Below are 24,235 nucleotides of genomic sequence, written 5' to 3' on the forward strand. Positions count from 1 at the left end.
TTGGGAGGGGAGGGGCAGGTGCGAAGGGGCAGAAATACTCCACTTCCCACAATGCACTGGGCTCGTGGCCTTCTAATAAGTCCACGCCCAGCCCGCAGGCAGGCCCTTCTACTATGAAGAAGACATCAAACTCCAGTAGGTGGCGGTAATGCACAAAAAGTTGTTTGACAACAATAGAAGACGAAGAAGCAAGCAGGCCCTGGGGGCGCTGGCTAAAACATTATTCAAGCAAGCTTGCTATTACTCAACTTTACTTTGTTCATCAAACGATAATGGCAAGGGTTAAATGTGTAGTTAGCACGTGTATGGCGAAGAAGAGGAGAGAAGCAGAGGAAACGGGCAAAGCGCTTATTTCGCATTGTTTCCCAAAAGATTGAGTGCTACGGCTAGCCTAACGCTAGGTAGCTAGCATTAGCATAGGGCTCCATTAGCTGGGACCTGCGAGTTTGCAGTAGCTAGTCATTTCAAAGAGGACTATCAACGGCCTTTTCTAGCCACAGAGACAGCTCAGAGTCGGAAAAGACTGAGGGAAGACTGGTTGCAATAAAAATCTACAGCTCTATGTCGATAGCTGCAATGTACATATTTTATCCATTTTGATTTCATTTTAAAATGCTTGATTTTACCTGTCTTGTTTTCAAGGTTATGGATATACTTGAATTTTAACAAACTCGAAAAGGGCTTGATTTGCAAGATAATCTGGTGTAACCCTTACAAATATATTTCTGGCTAAATTCTCTGTATGTGACTACGTAGGATTTGCAGGGGTGCAAATAGTCCCCTTTAGGTGACCGTGTTACGGCCTCCACACATGTAACAGAAAATAAGGCTCAAGTGGAAACCACAACATAAAGACACCACACAAGAATCAAAATAATAGGGTTTTTTATTTTCCCCTTACCCCAAAGTATCTAAGAAAAAGCCCATAACCATAAAACAAAATAACCTGACAGTTTGGCCGAAATAAACAAAAGGGAGAGGGGTCTGGGCTGGCCCATATAGGGCCGTCGAAGCCAGCCCCTCTCCTTAAACTAACAATTGAAAAACGTACAAAGAATAATTTAGATTAACTAAACTAAAACTAAGGATGAAAAACAACTACCATAACTGCCAGGTTAAACTAAAACAATAAAGCCTGGCACCTATTGTGCCAGGACCTAATAACGGAAAGAAAGGGGCAAAAGTATCAAACCAAATGTACAGGTGCTGCTGGGCTGGATTCAGGTGTAGAGTAACTGTGTCCCAGCAGCAAGCCAGCTTATATACCTGCAGGCAGAGCTGCATCAGCAATCAGCTGAGTGTCTGCAGGTGTTCAGCCTTAGGCTGGTTTCACACCGACGACCCACGCCTTGCCTTGCCTCAACCCACGCCTACGCCGAGCTGGGCGTGAACCTGTTACACGCTTTTGCGATCACACCGCACGCCTTTTGCACGCCGAACCTGGAGCCGAGTCACAAGCGCCTCTCCTCTCTCCCGACTGTATTTTTTCACGTGTTGTCCAGAATTGTCATGGGTAGCCTCTAGGTAAAATAAATCTGATATATTTAATGTTCTATTGATGCTGGATATGTATAACCAGGTCTGACTATAGTCGGACATTTTAGAGAGGTGATCTTGCAAGAATATGTGCTGGCACAACAACATTGTCCATCTTGCTTCTTCGGTCGCTATTCTCTCTCATGAAGATTTGTTTGCCGACAGGGAGAAAGCCCCACGTGATAGCCACCCGTCAATCTCTCTCTCGCTCTCTCTCTCTGCTCAATACTGTTGTAGAAACTCCATTTTATTTTGAAATTCAGTTGACTTTGCCAGTTCCCACGGATATTGTCGCGTTTTTCTTTCATGGCTTGACAGAAAAGCCTGCCTGCACGCGCCTTGTCGGCGTGAAAATAGAACTCTCGCCTATTCGATAAAATCGGCAAGGCACAGGCAAGGCGTGGGTACACGCAGGGTTCACGCTCAGGCGTCCGGTGTACACAGCCTCGTTGACTAAAACGGACGCCTATTAAAAAGCGTGGGTAAAGGCAAGGCATAGGCAAGGCTTGGGTCGCCGGTGTGAAACCAGCCTTAGGTAAGGAGGAGCAGAGGAGATCAATTAAGGAACAGTACAAACACAGAATGTAAACACATGAATGTGCAACATGATACATACCATGTGTGAAGTTTATTATGCACCGTCCCTGGCCACACGCAACACCCCCACCCTATGATGGTGAATACCGGGAGTGCAACGTGAGGTCATTCAGCAGTCAGAAACTTAGCATACAGTGTCGGCCAGGACATTGTCGTTGCCACGGACATGTCTGACCTCTACCAACTGCGCTGACAGCAAGATTTTAAGTCTCCTATACAGGCGTCCATAGGGACAGAGACTACAGCAGATGCCAAACTTTGAATTTCAAGTTCACAATATCATTGAGTCACAGTCACCAGACCAGCGTTTGAGTGTTGTGAGCAATTTACACTTCTTTCAGGGATAGTATCCAATCCCGCAGCCCTACTGTTGGAGGTGATGCGCCGTTCAGGTCATGATGATTCATCTGCCAGCCGGCGGAAAGGCTCAGGCCCTAAACGCCGCCAGGCCCAGTCCCACTCCGAACGTCAACCGAAGTTAACCTCTTCCTACTGTCAAAAATGTCAAAAGAGCAACATCAAGGCCATCCATTACTGCACAGGTAACTGAATGACATGACTCACTCAAGATAACTCAATAGAGAACTCAATACAGCAATAGAAAAGGTATTGCATCCACAGAAAAGTCGCTGCAAACATTCCCGTAATAACCTGCCATCAAACGCCTGAGCCCACGGTGACTGACAGGAGCGGGAAACAACAGGACAGCTTCTACTTTAGAGTTTTTCAGCTGCCCTTCAACGACAGCATTAAAGACACCCACAACATCGTCAGGGTCTTGAGACAAGGCCAACACAGCCCGAGTTCCAGCAGGGGTAGTGCTGGACAGCACCAACACTACCTGGACATTACCAGCCGCTTCAGCACTGGACACCTGAAACATGAGAATGATGTGCAACAATCTCCTCTATTTTAAACTCCATCTTAAAGGGAGATGTCAGTCAAATTGCCAACAAAAGAAATATCGCAAACGCGACAACAGGCAACAAAAGCTGGTCCGCCGCAACACGACACAGACGAACTCACAGCCAAAGCGCAGCACCACGCCTAGAAAAAACACACTGCCCACTCAGCAGCACACAAACTGTGGCGTCCAAAACAGGTGCGCATAAACACCGCACCAAACTAAGGCACTTGAGACACTGGCTGTCTCGATCACAACTTCAAATTTTTTAAAGTGCCATAGATCAAAAGTAGACGCGTTTAAAGAAAAAACTATTCAACGCACGCTACTATACTACTGAGGCAGTAAAAACACCGCACCTCTCAGTAAAAAATAACCTCGCGATTGACGAGCCCCCATTATGTTACGGCCTCCACACATGTAACAGAAAATAAGGCTCAAGTGGAAACCACAACATAAAGGACACCACACAAGAATCAAAATAATAGGGTTTTTATTTTCCCCTTTCCCCAAAGTATCTTAATAAAAAAGCCCAAAACCATAAAACAAAATAACCTGACAGTTTGGCCGAAATAAACAAAAGGGAGAGGGGTCTGGGCTGGCCCATATAGGGCCGTCGAAGCCAGCCCCTCTCCTTAAACTAACAATTGAAAAACGTACAAAGAATAATTTAGATTAACTAAACTAAAACTAAGGACGAAAAACAACTACCATAACTGCCAGGTTAAACTAAAACAATAAAGCCTGGCACCTATTGTGCCAGGACCTAATAACGGAAAGAAAGGGGCAAAAGTATCAAACCAAATGTACAGGTGCTGCTGGGCTGGATTCAGGTGTAGAGTAACTGTGTCCCAGCAGCAAGCCAGCTTATATACCTGCAGACAGAGCTGCATCAGCAATCAGCTGAGTGTCTGCAGGTGTTCAGCCTTAGGTAAGGAGGAGCAGAGGAGATCAATTAAGGAACAGTACAAACACAGAATGTAAACACATGAATGTGCAACATGATACATACCATGTGTGAAGTTTATTATGCACCGTCCCTGGCCACACGCAACAGACCGTCACCTTTTTCATCCCAAAATGTGAGGATTTCTGAGTGGATTTATGTTTGCCCTTACCTTTTCACTAGCCAGCCTCCCCTCCCTACCTACATGTTCACTTTCCAGGACTTGCATATATCATGTTCCATGTCCCCAGAATTTCAATTTGTGTATTATAGTTATATATTTATATATTTTTTACATCACTTACCACAGCAAGTCAAGGATTTGAAATAATTCAAATATGTTTTCATTCAGATGTGAATTCAATCCATAAGTAACACAATGACAGAATGTGACTATTTTGGTCATGGGTTTCATAGACTTTCTGTAATAAAACATCTAAAGCAAAAATCTTATCAGATGGGGGCTCTGCGACATAATCTTATCAAATGAGGGTCAGTGGTCTAATTTGGCACAGTTTAGGGGTCCTTGACATGAAAAGTTTGAGAACCACTGTCTTAGAAAATGCAGTAGGATTTCTATGACAAACTGATCTGTGATTTCTACTGGCATAAATGAAGACATTTTATAGGTTGGTGTGAAAATCAACAGCTCTGCATCCCATGTGTTTATACTTTGTTTTTACAACAGTAAAAAGTTCACGTTTCTTTGGTTAACACAGTAGTATTATTGATGCAGGTGCAGAAATAATAGATGCCAGCAATAAATGCTCAAAGACCTCAAAGAATCTACTGCATCTAATGTAAATATCAACCTATTCGCTAGAGCTTTTACAACCCCATACCGGCATGACTGATTAAAGTGGCAAATAACCAAAGCAACATATATTTTAAATTTTAATACAGGTTCTGACAATATATAAACACTATGCAAAATTTAATAATAAGATGTAGCCTACAGAAAATGAAAAATGTATGTCTAGCAAATTCTAAGATTTCGAAAATGTTCTTCTATGCTATGGATTGTTTGCTGGAAGCCTCGGTATTGTTTATCAGGTGAAGGGTACATGGATCGCCTGCACAACACGCTGGCAAAACAATACAACGATGCCTCCCTCTCTCGCACTGTAGTCCCCACTGGAGGAAATGTCGATAGGCTATCAGGCGACACTGTCAGCAAAAAAACAAAAACAAACAAAGAAAAAACAGTTTGTCTGTTGTCTGACCCAAGTGCCTCTGAACTCCAGAAGAAATGTGATATTTTCATAGAATATAGTCTGAGAATGCACCACTGTTATTGAAATGTATTCCTGTGCTCTCTGCTCTGTGTCCTAATTGATTGTAAGGAAGTACCTCCCCCTACACAGGTGGGATGATTGTTTCTGTTTTTACCTGCATTTAAAAAAAGAGGCTAATCCTACCACTCTGTATGATGCTCTGATGAAGGCACATGCCGAAACGCGTTAGCCCTCAATAAAAAAAGAAAATGGAAATCTGAAGTCTTGCATCTCAATTTTTGGAGTGCTGCTACCTTCACTCTTGTAGTGATTTTTAGGCCGGTGCTTGCACTGGCCTATAGGACCATGTGTGTCCCAATCGCTGCACACACGGCTTCACACACGACTCCTGGCACCCTTTCATCAAGATGGGCTTTTACTTTGAAATTTGTTTTATTTGACGAATGTCCGGTTTCGGACTTCCTGTCTGCCCTGATCTGATCGTTCAGCTTGACAGAGTCGCTCACGGCCGCAGAGGGTCCATGTTAACGTTACACGCGACGCAACAAATAAACAAACACACATTTCCCAGTGTCTCTGGACATCAACAGTAGCGGGAGACGTCTCCCCTTCCAGCAAATATACATGAATGTTATGCGTAAGGAACATGGACATCTTACCGCGAGGCAGCTAGAGAGCTAAGATAAGTAGCTAACAGCTGAGCTAAGTAGGCTATAACTAGCGTGTTAGCCGATCAGAAAAGCATGTAAACAGTGGTGAGATCTCCTTTATTAAAGTATGCAACCATTTCCAATGAACAAATGGCATGTAGCCTTCAACTTTAAAACAAAACAATGTGCTTCTGCTTACTTCTTACATTCAACTCTGTATGGCAGTGAGTGCAGACAGTGCAACACCAGTGGCATGTAGCCCTCAAGTATTTAAAACAAAAACAATGGTGCTTCTGCTGCTTACTTAGCCTACATTCAACTTTTTATGGCAGACCTGTTCAAAGAATTCAAGGTGGGTTCATTCTTTCAAACGGTGTAAAATAACACGTTTAACAACATATCAAACGGACCTTATCCTGTCACATTAGCTGGCAATGCATTGTGTAACCAAAAAACGTTTGGCTAACGTTAACATTTTTTGTAATGGAATCTTTATGGGACTCGGCTAATACCTGGCACAGCGTTAGCTAGCATAGTGTAGCACATGTGCAATGCAAATGGAATCATTATGGAACTATGGCTAAGTTCGACTATTAGCCGTGTCCCATAATGATTCCATTACAAATATTGCATTGCACACGTGACATGTTACTTTACTAATGTAACGTCTGAGCGGATACGAACCTAGGACCCCTGGCTCAGACCCATGCACTGCGCAACACCTTAACCACTCGAGCTAAAGGGCCAGCCCGATAGCCCGAGTGGGAGTGAAGCCGTGCATTTCTGACCCTTACACTAAAAATAATACATTTTACCATAATTTCAAGTAGAATGATACCACCCAAGCAAGAATATGTTTCAAGTGCTTTATTGAAATATTTGGACCATATAATGATAATACAATTATCTCAACCTTAAAAGGTTACATATAGGTGCCAAAAAGCCATAAATTCACATCAAAGAACAAAGAAAAACTACAATTATAATTCAAGTTTAAACAGTAAGTGTGCAGCTGCAGCATTGCACCGGCCGTATGCCAGGTTTCGACCTGGCCTTGTTTTTATACTAATTCCAGTAGCTGAGCACCCACAGCCAAGGAGGCAATTTGAGGAAGCGCACCTGCTCTACAGCTCAAAGAAAAAACAGTATTAGAACGGCAAGACTATTTTCAGTGTAACATTTGACTTAGATACAAATGTTCTGCTAAATATTATTATGCAAAGAACTATTGGTTATCATCATAATCTACTGCTAGCTATCAGGACTAACTTTACACAGACATCAAAACAGTATAGTAACGTATTGTTACACGTATCGTTGTATCGCTATGAAAAACATAATCACATAATTATTTAATTTATTCTCAGATGCCACTATAAGACCAAAACAGTATAGTAATGTATTACACATTCTGCTATTACAGTACTCACTCGATGCTGCTGGCCTTTGCTGTCTCTTCTAGTTTATTTTCCGTCTCCTCACAAAAGTTTCTAAACCCCAACGATCCATGGTCCAAAACATTACACATCCCTTTCGTTCCTCGGCATATTCAGCGACTTCTTCAAGAAGAAATTGGCCTCTCGCTGTAGCAGAGCGATCCATCGGAGCACATTTGCGGCAGCGGCACAATGCAGAATTTGTCCCCGGGACGGGCAGCCTCGGGGCCGGGCTGTGGTTCGTCTCCGGCGGGCTGCTCAACTGCCTCTCCTTCCATACGGCGCAATTCCTCTGCACTGTAGTCTGGCTCACGCCGGGATTGCACTGGTTGCATTTGCGTTGTGTTGCGGCTGTTCTCCGGTTTTGCTCCGTGCTCTGTGCTCCGCCAACACTAACCGGCTGCATGCAGAGCACGTCACGGCTCCGCTCCGCCAGACAGCTGGAGTGACGAGACCGACAGGTTCTCACGGTAAAATCGTGCGAGACAATTTGTATGTGGGATAAATACAATGACAAACAGGCAGAAGATCATTGTTCCCAACTGGAGAAGCAGAGGAGGGGTGGACTTGCTTGGTGTTGTCCTTGTAAAAAGGATGGGTGGTGTCATAAATTATTTTGTGGTTTTCCACTTCAATGATTAACTTTTCCTCATACATGTTTGTCCTCTGGCTTGATATTGAATGCTGTAAACACCTCTGCCCTGTTGATTTCATGCCTGGCTCCGCCCAACTTGCTGCAGCTTTGCTCCGTTATCCGTGAAAAATAGAAGCCTTGCGTATTTCTTTCGGAGAGCTCCCGATCGTCGGAGCTGGGAGGGAGTAGACACTAGGGGTGTCACAATATATCGTCCCACGAAATTTCGCGATAGTAAAACGTCACGATATGTATCGTTGAGATGAAATCTCATATCACAAAAAAAAAAAAAAATGTTTTTTTTTTTTTTTTTTTTTTTTCAAAAAATAGACTAAGAAACGTCTTTGTTTGTTGAAGTTCAATGTGTGGAAAGTAGTTCAGTTGAACAAGTCTCTGAAGAGACACATGAGAAGTTATACAGGAGAGAAACCATTCAATTGAGTTTCTGGCAAAACTGTTTACCGTACTTGACAGGAAAAACTGAAGATGCATAAAAAATAGATTAAGAAAAGTCTTGTTGTTTGAGTTTGAAGAAAAACTGAAGATGCATAATGAGAATTTATACTGCTGAGAAACCTTTTAGTTCAAAGTAAATCTAAGTGACGGTGTAACTAATTCTATTTCAAGATAAGCCTTATCTCCAATCTCATGTTTTTTCTAGTTGTTATTGTAATAACAATTTCCCACAACAGCATGTTTTGTATTTGTGCATTTCAAATAAAATACTACTTTTCCAGTCATATATTGTCATTATTCAAGTTTAAAAAAATATTGTTAAAATCGTATCGTATCGTATCGTTATCGTGAACCCAGTATCGTGATACGTATCGTATCGTGAACTGAGTGTATCGTGACACCCCTAGTAGACACGCAACGCAGCGGAGTAGGTGGGAGTTGACACAATGATTAGAGTGGAAACGTATCGGCTCCGACGCCGATGCCGATTTTGGAGCTGTGGAGGCGCGTGGAGGCCCCCTATAGGCGGCACACACACAAAAGAGTTGTAGTTCCAATCGACAGCTCTTCCGCACGTGTGGTACACCGCTCTGACACGGTCGTCGTGATGTAAAACGCGTCAGAGCGGTGTACTAAAAATGTGAATGATAAGGGACTACAGCCAAGAGGGTTTAGTGAGGGGAGGTAAAGGCTGCCCATCTAATCATACTACTGACATTGTAATGATACAAATCTGGTTGAAAATCAGTAAAGCCGTCCTTTAAGCTCTGCTCTTGGCTCTCTTTAGAAGCTGAAAATCCATTTCAGCCTATGTTCCTTTCCCCCTATATAGATGCCACTGTTGATTCGATAGGACAAAAAATGTGACAACCTCACAAATAAATCAGAATAAAATGGAATAAATCTAGAAGCAGCTTTTCCCTTTAAAGGCACTATGTGTGATTTTTTTTGTCCACTAGATGTCGCCATTTCAAACCAAAACAAAAGTTGTTTACCCAAACAATCTCGATCCCACCCACCAGCGCAGAGCACTTCCTGGTTCCCCCGCCCCCCTCTCCCTCCCAAGCAACGGAGAAATAAACAACTATTTTGTGCATAGCCTACCTACTGCAGACGTAAGTACATAAAACAAGCACGAATGCATCTCGGCTATGTATTTGGCTTGAGTAATGACAAATTTCACATGATAGTCATAAACCTTTAGGATATTGACAATAGTCCGCTTGGTAAGACTGTTATTTGTAGGCTATCATCTGCTAACCGATCAAAACCCATGTAACGGTTACATGGATTTTGAAAAGGTTAGGTTACATCTTTTGCATAGCCTGCCCTATTGCTAAGTACGGTTAGGCAAAACGTTGTCTAAAACTAGTTTGACATAGCTAAATTAGGATGATTTCAATTCAATGTTGGGGACATCGCTAGCTAACCACAGCTGTCTGTCAACAGTCAGTAGCTTAGCCTGTGTTTTTGTTCGTCTGCTAATACCAAGACATTGCCAAAATGTATTCATAGTGCAACGTTAGTATTTTCTCATTGTTAGAGTTGTTCAAACTAATTTCAAACGCTTGAATCACTGCTGTTTTTTTTATAGGCAGGCAAACCAAGCTGTATGCCTGAAGCCCAGGCTAGCACCAGTAGGACAAAGAGGAGGCAGGGTCGCAGAGAGGAAGGTCGGCTGTAGGACGATAGCAGATCTTGTCGACATCCTGAAGAACCGCATACCTGATGGAACTGGTCACGTCATTCTGATGTAGCCCATATTTTAGTTTTGCAAATAAAGTATTTTTTCTGATAAACGAAGTTGTGAAATCAATGTACTGAGAAACATCACATACACTGTCTATTATATAAAGTAGGCTATATATACACAGAAACACAAATACTGGTAGGCTACTGTAGCTAGACACACTCAGCTTTAGGCAAATCTAATGTTACAATGGAGAATAGTGGCCAAGAGACATGGATGAAGTCATATCAACTTTATTGGTGTACAGAAGATTGCAGACAGCAAACATCAAAACATCAAAGATGATGGAACATGTATTATACAGGTTTGCTATAAAAGCACAATTTCTCCATCTCAAATATCATAATCGTGGGTCCACTTGTTTTCTATCTTGACTATCGTCAGCTCTTCTGGATGACTGGAAATCAGACAAATGGAAATGTGTTTAGTATTCATTTGAATCATCTATTTTGTAGCTGCGAGATATCAAGGCAGGGTTCCTCCACATTGTCATGAATTAGATACTTTTACCAAACCTTACCAAACCTTAATTTGTTTGGACGGTGTTACAGCTATTTTCTAATGTAACGTTGCTTAGTGACACAGAATAGAAAAACAAACTGCTAACATTAGCGAAGCTAGCTTTTCTCCATTGCGTTTCTAAGTGTTTACACATTACTATACCGTTCTGCATCATAGTGACAGCAACTGGACGTAATTATAACAGAAAATGCATGCGAAATTTGTAATGGGAAGTAACGTTATGTCATGCATGTCAACTTGTCACCAGAATGTCTGTGTATAAGTTATACACGAACGACAAGCTAATCAAATCCTGCAACAGGGTTACACTAGCAGTGTAAAGTCATTTGAATAGCCGTGAAAAGCAACAGTTAGCCAAGTGATTACAACATTCCCAGAACAAATTCACAATATCGATAACAACTTGTACATTTCGCTATCATGCGTAACGTTACTGAAATGGGACATGCAAAAGCTATAACGTTACTTACCATGTGTAAGCACAGGAGAACACGCCAGCTCCGAGTCACTTTGCAGGCCAGATATAGCTGCTCGTAGGGCTCTCCATCTAGTGAAAGCCAGACCGGCAAGGTTGACTCTGGTCTGAGATATTTCTTTTCGGCGGCGATTTGGCTAAAGTATGAAACCACATACATAAGGTGGATCAGGGAATGGAATGTCTGGAATGCCCGCATCAGGGATCCGCCATCTTTGTCTGCAAAATTCTGTTTTGGGCTGTGGGATGGGAGGGGCTCACTAGGTCGGCCTCTCCAGGGAGGGATTTCTATGTAAACAGATCACGCCCATTCAGCGATGTTGGGAGGAGATTTGGTGGCACATCACAACACAGGGAGGGGGCGTGGCTTAGTTGTAAACACAGAAATGAATCACTGTAAGTCCTCAACATATACAAGGTAATGGTTTGGTGATATTTAATAGTGCAGAATATTACACATAGTGCCTTTAACAAGCTGATTGCAGTGAATGTTGAATAAATCCACAAACACAGGACATCACTCCAATATATATTTTATATTTCACATGGACGTTTTGGGGCTTGACAAAATGTGTGCAGCAGGAAGGAAGCAGATCTGTAAGCCGTTGTAATTAGAACAAGGTTAACATTAGCGTTCCACCAGAGCAAGCTCTCTGTTTTATAATTCTGTCATGTGGACACAGTCTGGGATATATTTAGGCATGGCATTAGTCAGGGACATTTCTCAATAGGCATCTGGCGGCCATGTTGAAGTCTCATAGCAGCCAGAACAGTGCAATTAGGAAAGGGGGAGGAGCCTCTGGCTTCAGAAGAATATTGTATAGCACATTCCCTACACAAAGGCAATTCAAAGTGCTTTTACATCAAATAGATCAAAAAACACCTAAAATAGATCAAAGAAAAGAGCATATAGAAGAAATAAAGAGATTACAAAGAGAAAAAGATGAGGTTTGTGTAAAAGAGCAAGCAAAAGGCATTACTGAACATTAAAATAATCAAACCCAGTAAAATAGATATTTTGAAGGAATCATAGAATAGTGGCGTTACTTATTGTTATTTCCAGTCGCATATTTGTGAGTGAATCCATATGCGTATTCTTTTCAAATCAAATCATTCCTGTTCTAATCTTCCTGTCCACTTTACCTCAATCCTGCCCTCGTTTTTGCTCAGAGTCCTGCCTGATTTCACCGTGCTGCAGATGGGCTCTTAGAATTGTCAAATGGTGTCAAAGTATTACCAAAATATTATAATGTTCCCTCCTAGTTGCTTCTGCAAGGCCAACCTAGAGGAAAGGGTAAGGAGAGGACACCACAACAGTCCATGATTATATGCATGTTCATGTAAATGATATGTAGCTGTATGTAGATATACATACATGTACGCGTGTGATTTAGTATGAAAACGATTTCTGCTTCTGTGCCTGCCGTGCATGCCCCAGTTTTGGCACTGAGTGATGACATCGTCCTCTCGTCACTCTTTCTTAAATCGATGGGAACGTAGATGGGGGCTGAGGCAACGCGCCCAGTAGGCACCCCGTTTAGGAGCAAAGCCACTGGAAACTGTGAACACACAACATCAGTAGACCATCAGCTCATTCAGCCAGGAAACTCCGCATCATACACAAGCTGCTTATGGCCTCGTCTTCTGCTTGTACAGTATGCGTGGTGGGAGATTCTGTATGACTCTTTGGTGAAACAATGATTGAGGTTGCAGCATCTTTCTCTGGTACACCTTGTTGTGTATGTTTACATGGATACATCTTTATATGGCCCTTTACCGAGCTTGAATCAAAGAGTGAATCCAGAAGAGCTCTCACAGTGTATCCAAAACACGTGCACATCTTGGATGTGTAGTTTTCATACAGCCACCTTCTGTGCTTAATGCTCTGTGACAGTCTGTATTATAAGAGTCTGATGACGATAGATGCATCCCGTCTCTGTAGATCTGTTGTGGCATGATGAGATTATGGTTGTAATTGCAGGTGATTGAAAGAGGCAGAATGAAGAAGTTGCTGTGGTTAGTCTGCTGGACTCTGCTCTGCTGCTGCTGGAACGCACAGGCAGACATCTACACCTCCATAAGTAAGTAGAAAGTTCAACATTGTATTGAGGGGGGTAATGGTCAATACAGAGGTGGGTAAACCATCTAAAAAAAAACTCTCTGCCTCAGTCCAAAGACGTGGGTAGAGAGGTGGGGCACCGTGGTGCAGTGGTAGCGTTCTTGCCTCGCACTCTCGCCCCACAGCAAGAAGGTCCTGGGTTTGAGTCCCGCATGGGTTGCTGTTCGTAATTCATGTTACACCCCAAGTCTAGGGTTAGGACCGCAACATGAAATGCACAGAAACGGTATCAAATTTGCAACAAAAAATGTTTATTGCTCAACAAAAAGAGAGAAAAAGGAAGGAGGACGCTCTAACTGACAGGGAATCTGGTCCAGCAGGCCGCTGCCTTCAATACCTGATGTTAACCTCGGTCGACACTGCTGTTCCCTACCACAATAGGTAGCGCCTCGTTCCTGCAAGACACACAGAAACAAACATGATTTATAAACAAAATACCAGAATGCACAAAGGAAACAAATTGAATGAAACAATGGTGTAAGTGCACAGATGAGAAGGTACAGGTCTCACACTCCAGTACCACTCTGTTGTCATGTTGGAAATGAGTCCTCTATATAGACAGACAGACAGGGCTGCTAACCAATCAGCAATCCAATCTCCAACCAGCTGCACCTGGGAAAGACTGAGCCAAAGACACTGTCGACCACAAGATAAACACCCGCAACCAGGAAGTATGTCACGGAAATAGCTAACGACGAGGAAAATGGACCGGACTCTCAGTCCATTGACGAGTCTACACATAAACTATATAATTCACAACGAAAAGAAGAAAAACAAACAACACAGTCATAACACCCCCCAACCCAGAAAAAAGTTCCCCCCTCAAAAAGAAGAGGACAATTTCAAAAGGACTTTAAGTACGAAAGGGCGTCCGCAAAAACATTGTCTGTGCCCTTTTTGTGTCGGATCTCGACAACCTGGTGCCTGGTGCCCAGGTGGGCTATCTCTCCCCTGGGGATTCCTCCATATAACATCACTATGGACCCCCACTAAAAACGTGCAAGAAGATCGTCGTCTGACCAGCGGCAGTTGGAAGAAGTTGGTCCCCAGGTGCTTCACTGCAGCTGGCCTGACCATGGAGGAGGACAAGCCAGGATGGGTCAAACGCAGAAGACACATTTCCAAATGCCTCCAATTGCATGTGTGTGTGTCAAGGGCGTCGTTTTGGCCTCAAAGTTGGTAGGGTCGAGGACGGCATGAGGGGAGGCGGTTTCGGTGGCGCCTGCAAGGGCGCCGCCAATTTTTTTTTTAGGTTTTTGTTTAACCTTTTTTAGCCATATTTAGAGGAATATCTCATTTTAAATCAACATTAGGATTATACTGTTGTGATGTCATTATTCAGTATCTTCTCCTTTTCTCAATAACTGCTCAGCTCTCCTGTCAGCATAATTGTAACTAACAAACACAAACTGTAGGTTTAGCCATCTAATCATGTTCTTTCACAAACAGCCAGTTTGGAAAGAAAAAATTGCCACTGAATCCCACACATCATACATCCTACATTTCTTCCTCCTAAGAGTTGCACGATCTTCAGTCAGATCGTCAATCACCACCCTTTGACATCGCCAATACACTGATGTCATCGCGCAAGCACATGGCTAATTAATATGGACGTTAACATCCACCTGCACACTGTACTTTGCTAAATTAGCATCGATGCTAGTGGGACTTACCCAGCTATCTCATTGCCTGCTTGCTGCTGCTTGCTGGTAATGTTAATCCCATGTCAGAAAAAGTCTCCAGATTTGTTGCTAATGTTAGTCTCTTCTGAGAAAGATTGTCTCCAGGAAGGTCTGTCTGCTGCAGGGAAACCCGAAAACTGTGTGTGTGTGGGTGGGCGTTTGTTTGGTCATCAGCCAAATGAGCCAATCAAACGTGAGTTTGGGGGGGGAAAATTGGACTGGCCCATTCAGTTGTGAAAAACAGGGGTAAATGTAACTTTGAACATAATGCAAACTAATTTCACTCAATAATGGTCGGGTCAATTCTATCCTTGCAAAATATGGGAAGACAATCTAAATGACCTATATAACTGCACTCCAAAGATTATGCAAATAAGGTTGCTTAAAACTTGGTATAGGGACAATTGGACACCCTGAAATCTTGGTTGTGACATGTCACAATCAACCCTACCCAAATCGACGCGCTTGGTGTGTGTGTACTGGCTGCCGTGCATGCGTGGTGTGTCGTCTGTGATTAAATAAAGACAAGGTTTTTCCGTCCGGTTTCTTAAACTGCATTTACTTGCATTTATCCTCCACTATCCACTACCCACCTGATTGTATTGCAGTTGTCTTTTTGGGTGTAATTCTCCCACACTGGACTTTTTGCCTGCTTGCTTGGCTTTCTTCTTCCTCTGTATGCGGCCGTTCACACAGGACCTGTGTGTTTCAGATCGGAATGCTTTGGAAATCATGTCGAGAGTGCTTCCAGCGCACACAGACCACAGCCACAGAGCGTCTTTTGTTTTGTTTTGTTTTGTTCTTTACGGGTCAGGACGCAATACGGTCACACGGACGATAGCCAACTAGTTTAGTCTGTTTGTTGTTGTTGATTGTTCGCACTGTAAACAAGAAAGCCAGATTATTGGCAATTCTGGCAGCAGCAGAATTTGAAGATCCCCCTGGCAGGAGAAGAGGTAGGAGGACTGACGAGCAGCGCTCCGCCCAAAAACACTAGCCGCCAAGAGTGCTTAAATGCCAGGTGCGGTCCTTGAAAGAGGAGCGCTCCTAGCGCGTCCTTACCATAGAGAATGAATTGCAGAAAGGCGCTGGCTTCTGAAATATGTGAACAGCCCCTAAAACAGTGAAAGTTAAATTTCGCCCTTGTGGTGTTAAATCATTTCAGCAAAAAAATAGAAAATGGCACATAGCCTACATTGTCGATTAATGGGGTTGTTGATCAATCAAATTCTTGAAGGCGATTAATCAATTGTCAATTAATCATTAACATCCCTAATAATAATAAAATTATGGTGACATAACCCCCTTTGCTACTGGGCGTATGCAATATCTGGGATCTAGAAAATGAAGCTTTATTCTGCAGCACTCTGATGCTGTGGGCAGGAGCATCCGCTAAATGTAACAAGTAGTTTGGAGCTCAGGAATGTGTGTCCTTTCCATCCTGATACTAAGGAGGAAGTGGTGAGACCAGTAGACCTTGACTTTATACCTAACTGCCTTGAATAACTTTAAGGAGGATATTTAGAGTTTACATTTAGTTTAGGTTTAATCTCTCGAGACAGACCTCAAATACACTCTTTTTTTTTTTTTACTGATGGGTTCCCAGATTGGTTTAGGTTTTATGCACAGTGCTAAAACACAGAAGCAGCATGGTAAAACATAGTGATATACATTACAGTGACACAGCTCATGCTGCTAGGTGCATGACGTCACGTGCCCGGTGCACCACACCGGGCGAGCATCAAACAGGACGGAAGTCAAAGGAGGCACACGTGATTCTCAGCCCACCAGAGATGTTAATAGAGAGGCAAAGTGACCGCCTACTGAGAAAATGGCATCGACTGCTCTAACAAAAATTCACCAACGAATAAAATTCCTAGCTAGAAAAGCATTTTTTTTTAGACATTCAGATATTACACACTCTTCCTGGGGCACTAGGAAAAAATGGCTTCAGGTAGCCTACAGTGCAGCAGTTCACTGGAACAATCTGCCGAGGGAAATAAAAGCAAGTACTACTGTGACCAGTTTTAAAAGAGCCCTAAAGTACTGGCTCCATAGAAATGCACTTTAAATTACTGGCTCCATGGCAATGCACTTTACATTTATTTCATAGCCTTTTTATTTATTTTTATTCTCTTTATAAGTGATACATTGCCCTGCTGCTATTTGCTTCATCTGCTGCTATTTGTTTTATCTTGAGTTCCTTTAATGTAACCGCTCTCTGTTGTTTTATGTTTTTAGGTGTTTTAAGTGTTTTATGTGTTATTATGCCTCGTCTTTACTATATGTTTTATGTGAGGACCACAATGGAAATAAGCCTTCGGGCTTGTTTGTGTTTTTGTCCTCGGTGATTGATATATTGTCTGTTCTTTTTTTTACTATATGTACTGTTGTGTTCTTTTTATCACCAAATAAATAAATAAATAAATAAATTCATTCATTCATTTGCATCCGCCATTTACAACAAAATGTAATAAAATTGTGGATTTGAAGAAAATATTTTTTCAATGTAGTTTTTTAAGTTTTGGTCTGAGTGAAATGTTCTATGGTCTCTCCCGATTCTAAATATAGCTGAACCGTTTGGTTTGACCAAGTAAAACTATTTTTATAAGCATTTTACGAAATGTCTATGGGGGAAAAAATGGCGGATAAAAATCTCTGGTACAGTGCTGAAGCAGGAAGTAGGCGGTTACTTTGCCTCTCTATATCTGCACAAATAAGCATGCAAAAATGACAAAAAAGTGTCAATATCTTAGGTTAACTCATTCACCGCCAAAGACGTCTTTGACGTGTTATCAGAAATAGCCCTCCCCGCCAATGACGTGTTTGACGTGTTTTTGTTTTTATTCGTGCAGCGCTTAGTTCAAACACTTCCCCGGCCTGTGACACAGACACAGGTCCCTAACCTCAAAGTCAAGCCGACAGCACGTTATCAAACACATACCGCAGCTGTTGTTTGAAACGAGGAAGAAGGAGGAAAGGAGGAAAAACAGAGAAACGCGCTTCCTTGTAGAGAGGAAAAAACGCCATTGAAACGCCCCTCGGCGCCCTGCACTGCTCGCCTTGCTGCAGCCTGCAGCAAGGCGAGCAGTGCAGGGCGAACCTGGATTGCCTAGTCAAACCCGTGACGAACATGATCGATCCGGTTCCAGCAGCGCCTGGTCCCAAAGCCAAGCCGGACCCGTTCCTGTGTCGTGTCGCAGCATTCGTCCCAGCCCGAACGAGAGGAGGAAAACGAGCAGAGGCAGAGGAGGCAAAACGCTGATGGGGAAGGAGGGGGAAGGAGGTGCGGGGGAAGGAGGTGCGATCTAGCAGCAGCTGTGGACAGAACTCTCTCTCTCTGTGTGTGTGTGTGTGTGTGTGTGTGTGTGTGTGTCTGTGTCTGTGTCTGTGTGTGTCTGTCTGTCTGTCTGTCTGTCTGTCTGTCTGCACACTCACTCACACTGAGCAAACTGTATTGTTGAATGTAAAAAAAGCACTTCATATACAGTATATATATATATATATATATATATATATATATATATATATATATTTTTGTCATTTGTGTCATATTTACATGTCTGATGTCAATACAGTTCAAAATAAAAGAATTGAGAGCGAGTTCTGCCTGAGATTGTGTGCTGTACATAAATGCCATTTTCTGCAATTTCTTTTCTCAGAGAGACCTTTTGGGTGAAAACAGGGTGTATATAAATGGCTATAAGTAGAGTACAGAACATGCTAAAAGCTCACTTTTTTTTTCCTGGTGAACCCAGAGACGTACATCTTCATTTTGAGGTATTGCAAATCACTTTGGTGCTAATAGATAATTTACTGTGGGTCTTGAAAGATGACCAACAATTATGAAAATCTTTGGCCTGTGCTAAATATTGGCAGTCCTAAACTGGCCATGAATGAGTTAATGTAGATGCAAAAAGGTCATGTCATGTCCCGGCTGCGGCTCCTGGCTCTTTCCTGGCCGGCGGTCGGCTCTCTCTCCCCGGGTGGGAAGAGGCTGTCTGCCCGGGCGGAACCGCAGGCTGGTTCCCTGCTCTGGGGTTGGGCGCAGTTATCCAGCCAGGATTTACATCATATTGTGTTTGTAAGACTGTTATTGAAATGTGTCCGGTAAGTAACCGGGCACGTTTCAATAAGAGTCTAGGGCCCTATCTTCCCAAAAGCGCTAATTTAGCGTTTGCGCTCGTTTAACGCTGTGTGCAATGCATATTGGGGGCGGGCACAAGCGCATGCCTGTTATAATTGTACTGGGCATAGGCGTGCCACATGCCAAAGCAGGCGTTTCAGCTCTAAAATGTGGGGATAGATGGCATTATCCTATCGTCAGCAGCGCGCAATTACTTTGCGCTAAGAGCTTTGAAAAGGACCTCTTACGCACTAAATACCTCGCTGCGGTGGGAGCGCACTGTAATCTCCGTGCAGCGCAGCGCAGTTCAAAGTAAAATTCCTTTTGGATATGTCATAATTGTCATTACGCACAGCCTTACCACGCCAGGACATCGGCTCTAATTTGCGCCTGCGACACGTGCCATGAACGTTTCGCATCCCCGCTGAGAATTGCATCCCCAACATATTTCGGGGCTGTTTTAACTTAGAAATCAGGGAGGTCACGTCTACCAGATAATTATATCACTTTTAAACAGTTACATTTCTTTATAAATCATTATAATTATGCTCCTGTGAGGTGGGGATGCTTTTCTTTATGCTGGGCGGGGGTGCAAAACTCGGCATAACACCTGGACAGCGGACTGCAATCTTCCCTGCTTTAAGGCACGCAGCGCGCAAACAGGTGCGCAAGCGCTATTAGGGGATAGCGCATGTACGAAGATAGGGCCCATATGTTGTTATTTATACAGATGTTACATACTCTAGCAATCACAATGGAAGTGCAGAGATTGTATAACAACGAGCCACCTGCATATTCCTCTGCATCCACATTGCATCCATGCCGTTATTAGACTCTGTGTCTTGTTTATCTCTCATCAAAGAGGCTCTAAATACAATACTGTATCAAGTGCAAGGTGCAAAAAATGCTGTGCAAACTTGTCAAACACTTCGATTACATTTCCTCAGCACACAATATATAGTCTAAGAAGAGATGTAAAAGTCCCCCATAATCAATTTCTTGACATGTCCTGCAATTGCTTTCCTTTATCTAGGGGCACGGTGGCTCAGTGGTAGAGCTGTCGCCTCACAGTCAGAAGGTCCTGAGTTCGATTCTCGCCTGGGACACTGTGGGCGCTGTGGTTGTGTTCCCCCCCATATCTTCAGTGCCTACTGCCCAGGTGGGGTATCTCGTTGTAAGGGCCTTTCTCTCTGTGTGGAGTTTGCATGTTCTCCCCGTGCTCCCCCAGGGGGCTCCTCCGTATATAACCCCCCCACTAAATAAAAAACATGCAGAAGATCAGATCGTCATCGTCATCCGACCAGTGACGACAACATCCGAAGTTGGTCCCCGGGCGCTGTACGAGAAAGCGACCACTGCTCCTGGCCTGCCCCCCGGAGGAAAGGACATGCCTGGATGGGTTAAATGCAGAGGACACTTTTCACCGGCCACCGTCAGCATGAGTGTGTTGTGGCCGCATGCATGTATTGATGTGTGATCGTGTTACAATAAAAGACGGGCTTGTCCGTTACGAGAGTTTTATCTAATATGTAAATGGAATTAACACAATTAATTTGCCCAAACTGTTTCTGAAGTAAGTTCCACACTAGACATCAGCCTGCATCCTATTATTTGATGCAGTCACTGTAATCCTGTAGATTTTTTTTGTTTTTTTTTTGTTATATAAATATTTCTTTCCCGATTTTTTATCCAATTTTTATCCCCCGTTAGTGCTAATTTTTTATTTATTTATCCTGGTTGCTGCTCCACCCTCTGCCAATCTGGGGAGAGCCGAAACTGGCTCCATGCTTCCTCCGAGACATGGGCAGTAGCCAGCCGCTTCTTTTCACCTGACAGGGGAAGCTTCACCGGTAGGACATAGCACGTGGGAGGATCACGCTATTCCAATGAGTTCCCCTCCCTCCGAACAGGCGCCCCTAACTACCAGAGGAGGCACCACATCAGTGACCAGGATATTGCATGTTTTGGTGAAGGGGTTCCTATATGAAGGAAACCCCCAGGGGGCACGGGGAGAACATGCAAACTCCACACAGAAAGGCCCTTTTGACAACCCCACCCGCGCGCCGGGCACTCGAGGACATGCGGATGGGCACGTACTCCTTCAGCGCCCACAGCATCCCAGGTGGGAATCGAACCCAGGACCTTCTAGCTGTGAGGCGACAGCGCTTACCACTGCACCAGCATGCCCCCATCCTGTAGAATTGATTGAATGCATTTGGCTACAGAGTTATCCTAGCCTGCTAAATCAATGAAGCCGTCTGACTGTTCCTCTTCCCTGGCAACCGCTGCCAGTTCATCACGGTTGAGCGTTTCCATGGAATTGTTTACTGTGCAAACGACAGCAGTAACATCATCCCAAAGCCCTCCCTCACAGGCTCATGGTTACAACTCCCACTGTGGTTTGCTGAGTAATACTATGCAATCTAAGCTTCAGACTTTATGGGTGAGGATTATTTTTTACTCAACCAAAGTCTGAGGCAAAATGGTGTTACCAGAAATACATTTTATGAGTCATCAAAACAAAGCATATGGTATCAAACTTTCTCCTGTGACTGTCCTGTGAGGTGATTGTCTCTTCTTTTATTCTCTTTTTAATGACCATGGATCAGAGATGGGGACTTGAGACTTGGTGACTTTGAATCGAGTTGACTTGAGTCCCTCCCTATTTTGATGACTTGTAACTTGACTTGATTTTTTGTTTTTTACTTGAGACTTGACTTAGACATGGAAGTTAAAGACTCGAGACTTGACTTGACTTGACTTGACTTGAGACGTGATGACTTGGATGACTTGTTTGTGTTCATCAGTTTAAATATTAGATATAAAATATTATCTAAATATCTATACTGCCCCCTTGTGGGTAAAGTTTAAGAAGGCGAGCATCCATAAACTTCAGGTTGCCTATAATGACTGCATGCGCATCTTGCTGAAAAAGCCCGGGTCGAGCAGTGCTAGTGACCACTGGCCACTTTCCAGGCGCTCCTGAGAAATCTGAGGTACAGGTTCATCTGTCGATTGAACGTGTCTCAGAATGTCATTATTAAGTTGCTCACTGATCCTGGGCTAAGTACTGTGAGATACCAGTCATACTGTATATGTGGAAATTCTGGTATGATTCTCTTTTATAATGTTTTTGTTCTTTTATTGTGCTCTTATGTGCTTTGTGTCCTTTGTAATTGTGTATGTGACATCTATGGACTAAGTGTCTGTCAATAAAGTTTTGATTGATTGATTGATTGATTGATTGATTGATTGATTGATTGATTGATTGATTGATTGATTAACTTGTTCAACGTTGTCAAGTGTCTGTAAAGTTATCCGGTATGCGAGTGCAAGCTGTAAAATGGCATTGTCATGTTTGGATGACTGGCTGTCAGTCACGCTCCTCTCACTGGATGGTTTTGTTTTTTCAAGGAGAAGGCACTTACGTTCATAGTATGAAGTTAATTGACTTTTGTTTGATTACATTTATTTGGCTGAATATCAATATATATATACTGAATGTCATACTTTTTTAACAGGTTAGATAAATTGGCCAATAATATCACTATTAGACAGCTACTAATACCTTGTATTTTCTTTATAAAGGAAGGTAAGACTGCAGTATCTTGGGCGGGGGAAAAAGTGACTTGACTTGGGACTTGACTTGCCTTAACTAAGGACTCGACTTGACTTGACTTGACAAAACCTGTGACTTGACTTGACTTGCCCAAAACAAAATGACTTGGGACTTGCTTGAGACTTGGACCAAAGTGACTTGGGACTTGCTTGAGACTTGGACCAAAGTGACTTGGTTCTTACTTGAGACTTGGACCAAAGTGACTTCCCATGTCTGCCATTGATACAGGGAATCCGTGCGTCAGAAAAAGTCTTAAAATAAATTTAAGGTTTAAAAAATATATAGAAATTAAGTATTAAAACCTCACAAAATATTAAATGTCATGTATGTCATAAAATGACAAATGTCACTAAAATCTTAACTAAGCTCTTGTTGCTGAAACAGCATTGACACATCATTTCTCATCTCTCTCTCTCTCCCCACCCACCCCCCCCCCCCCCCCCCTCTCTTCCCCCTCTCTCAATTCAATTCAATTCAAATGGGATTTATTTGCATGGGAAACATGTTTATATTGCCAAAGCAAGTGTAAAATAAAAACCCAAAATTTGCTTACAATTAAAGAATAGAATAAGAAGTCTCTAGACTAGAATAAAAAAGTGAATGAACAGCTGTGTAACATTCAAATATAATAAGAGTATATTTTCTCTCTCTCTCTCTCTCCCTTTCTCTCTCTCTCTCTAGGCCAGATGACAGACCTCATTTACACAGAGAAGGAACTGGTCCAATCTTTGAAGGAGTACATAAAAGCGGAAGAGTCCAAGCTGGCTGCAGTCAAAAGGTATCCTGACACTTTCCTGCTCCAGTCATGAGCTTCCTGTAACTTGATGACAATCTGTTAGTGTCTCGGTGACAACGACAGCCTAGAGCAGACCTGGGCATCATACGGCCCGGGGGGCCAGAACTCTGACCCAGGAGGTCTAAGACAAACCACACCATTTTACTTATGAGGTTTAAAGAAATCTAACGAGATTACCTAAATTGGCTGTTTGGAATTATTTTCAATGTAATAAATGATGAAGAATAAGTGTGCATTATGTTTTCTATCATTTAATCTAGTGTTACGGCATAATTCGGGCTGCTACGATTATTGCATTACCGCGGTTATGCAAAAAGTCATGCCCACCGCACAAGCTGATTATCACATAATCGTTTTTTTTCTCTCTTTTTTTTTGCTTGTAAAAGTTATGCGATCTGAAATAAATGCAATATGAGTTTTTAAATCATCATAATTGTGTGGAATATTTTTTTCCACGGCATGTGATGGAGAAAGCACATGTGATGGAGAAAGCGCTTTGATCTGCTGGCCGCGATGAAAAGGGGGAAGCACTGGCAGAAAGAAAAATCGATACTCACAATTCTCAAACGAATTACTGTATTGCATATGTCAGATTTAGTGTCAAATAATCAGCAGAAATTAATATAAAAAGGGAGGGAACTCACTCATCCACCACTGATGTATAGCACCCACTTGGACTCAAAGATGAACTGATTAGATTTTGGTGGTCAAAGTTCAAGGTCACTGTCAACATCCTGTTCCATCAAGGAAGG

The 24,235-nt window shown here is 42.8% G+C and overlaps 1 protein-coding gene across 1 annotated transcript in view; it reads left to right on the forward strand.

Moving 5' to 3' along the window:
* Positions 1-24,235, forward strand: part of LOC310775148 (prolyl 4-hydroxylase subunit alpha-2-like) — a 113,274-nt gene that overhangs the window by 34,190 nt on the left and 54,849 nt on the right. Inside the window, exons 2-3 of the mRNA XM_083635243.1 lie at positions 13,123-13,222; positions 23,369-23,465. Coding sequence (XP_083491369.1) covers positions 13,141-13,222; positions 23,369-23,465 — 179 coding nt within the window. The 5' untranslated portion in view covers positions 13,123-13,140. The remainder of the gene's footprint in view (positions 1-13,122; positions 13,223-23,368; positions 23,466-24,235) is intronic.

This window comes from Poromitra crassiceps (assembly GCF_964638095.1).
Source record: "Poromitra crassiceps genome assembly, chromosome: 1".
In the NCBI taxonomy this organism is placed as follows: domain Eukaryota; kingdom Metazoa; phylum Chordata; class Actinopteri; order Beryciformes; family Melamphaidae; genus Poromitra; species Poromitra crassiceps.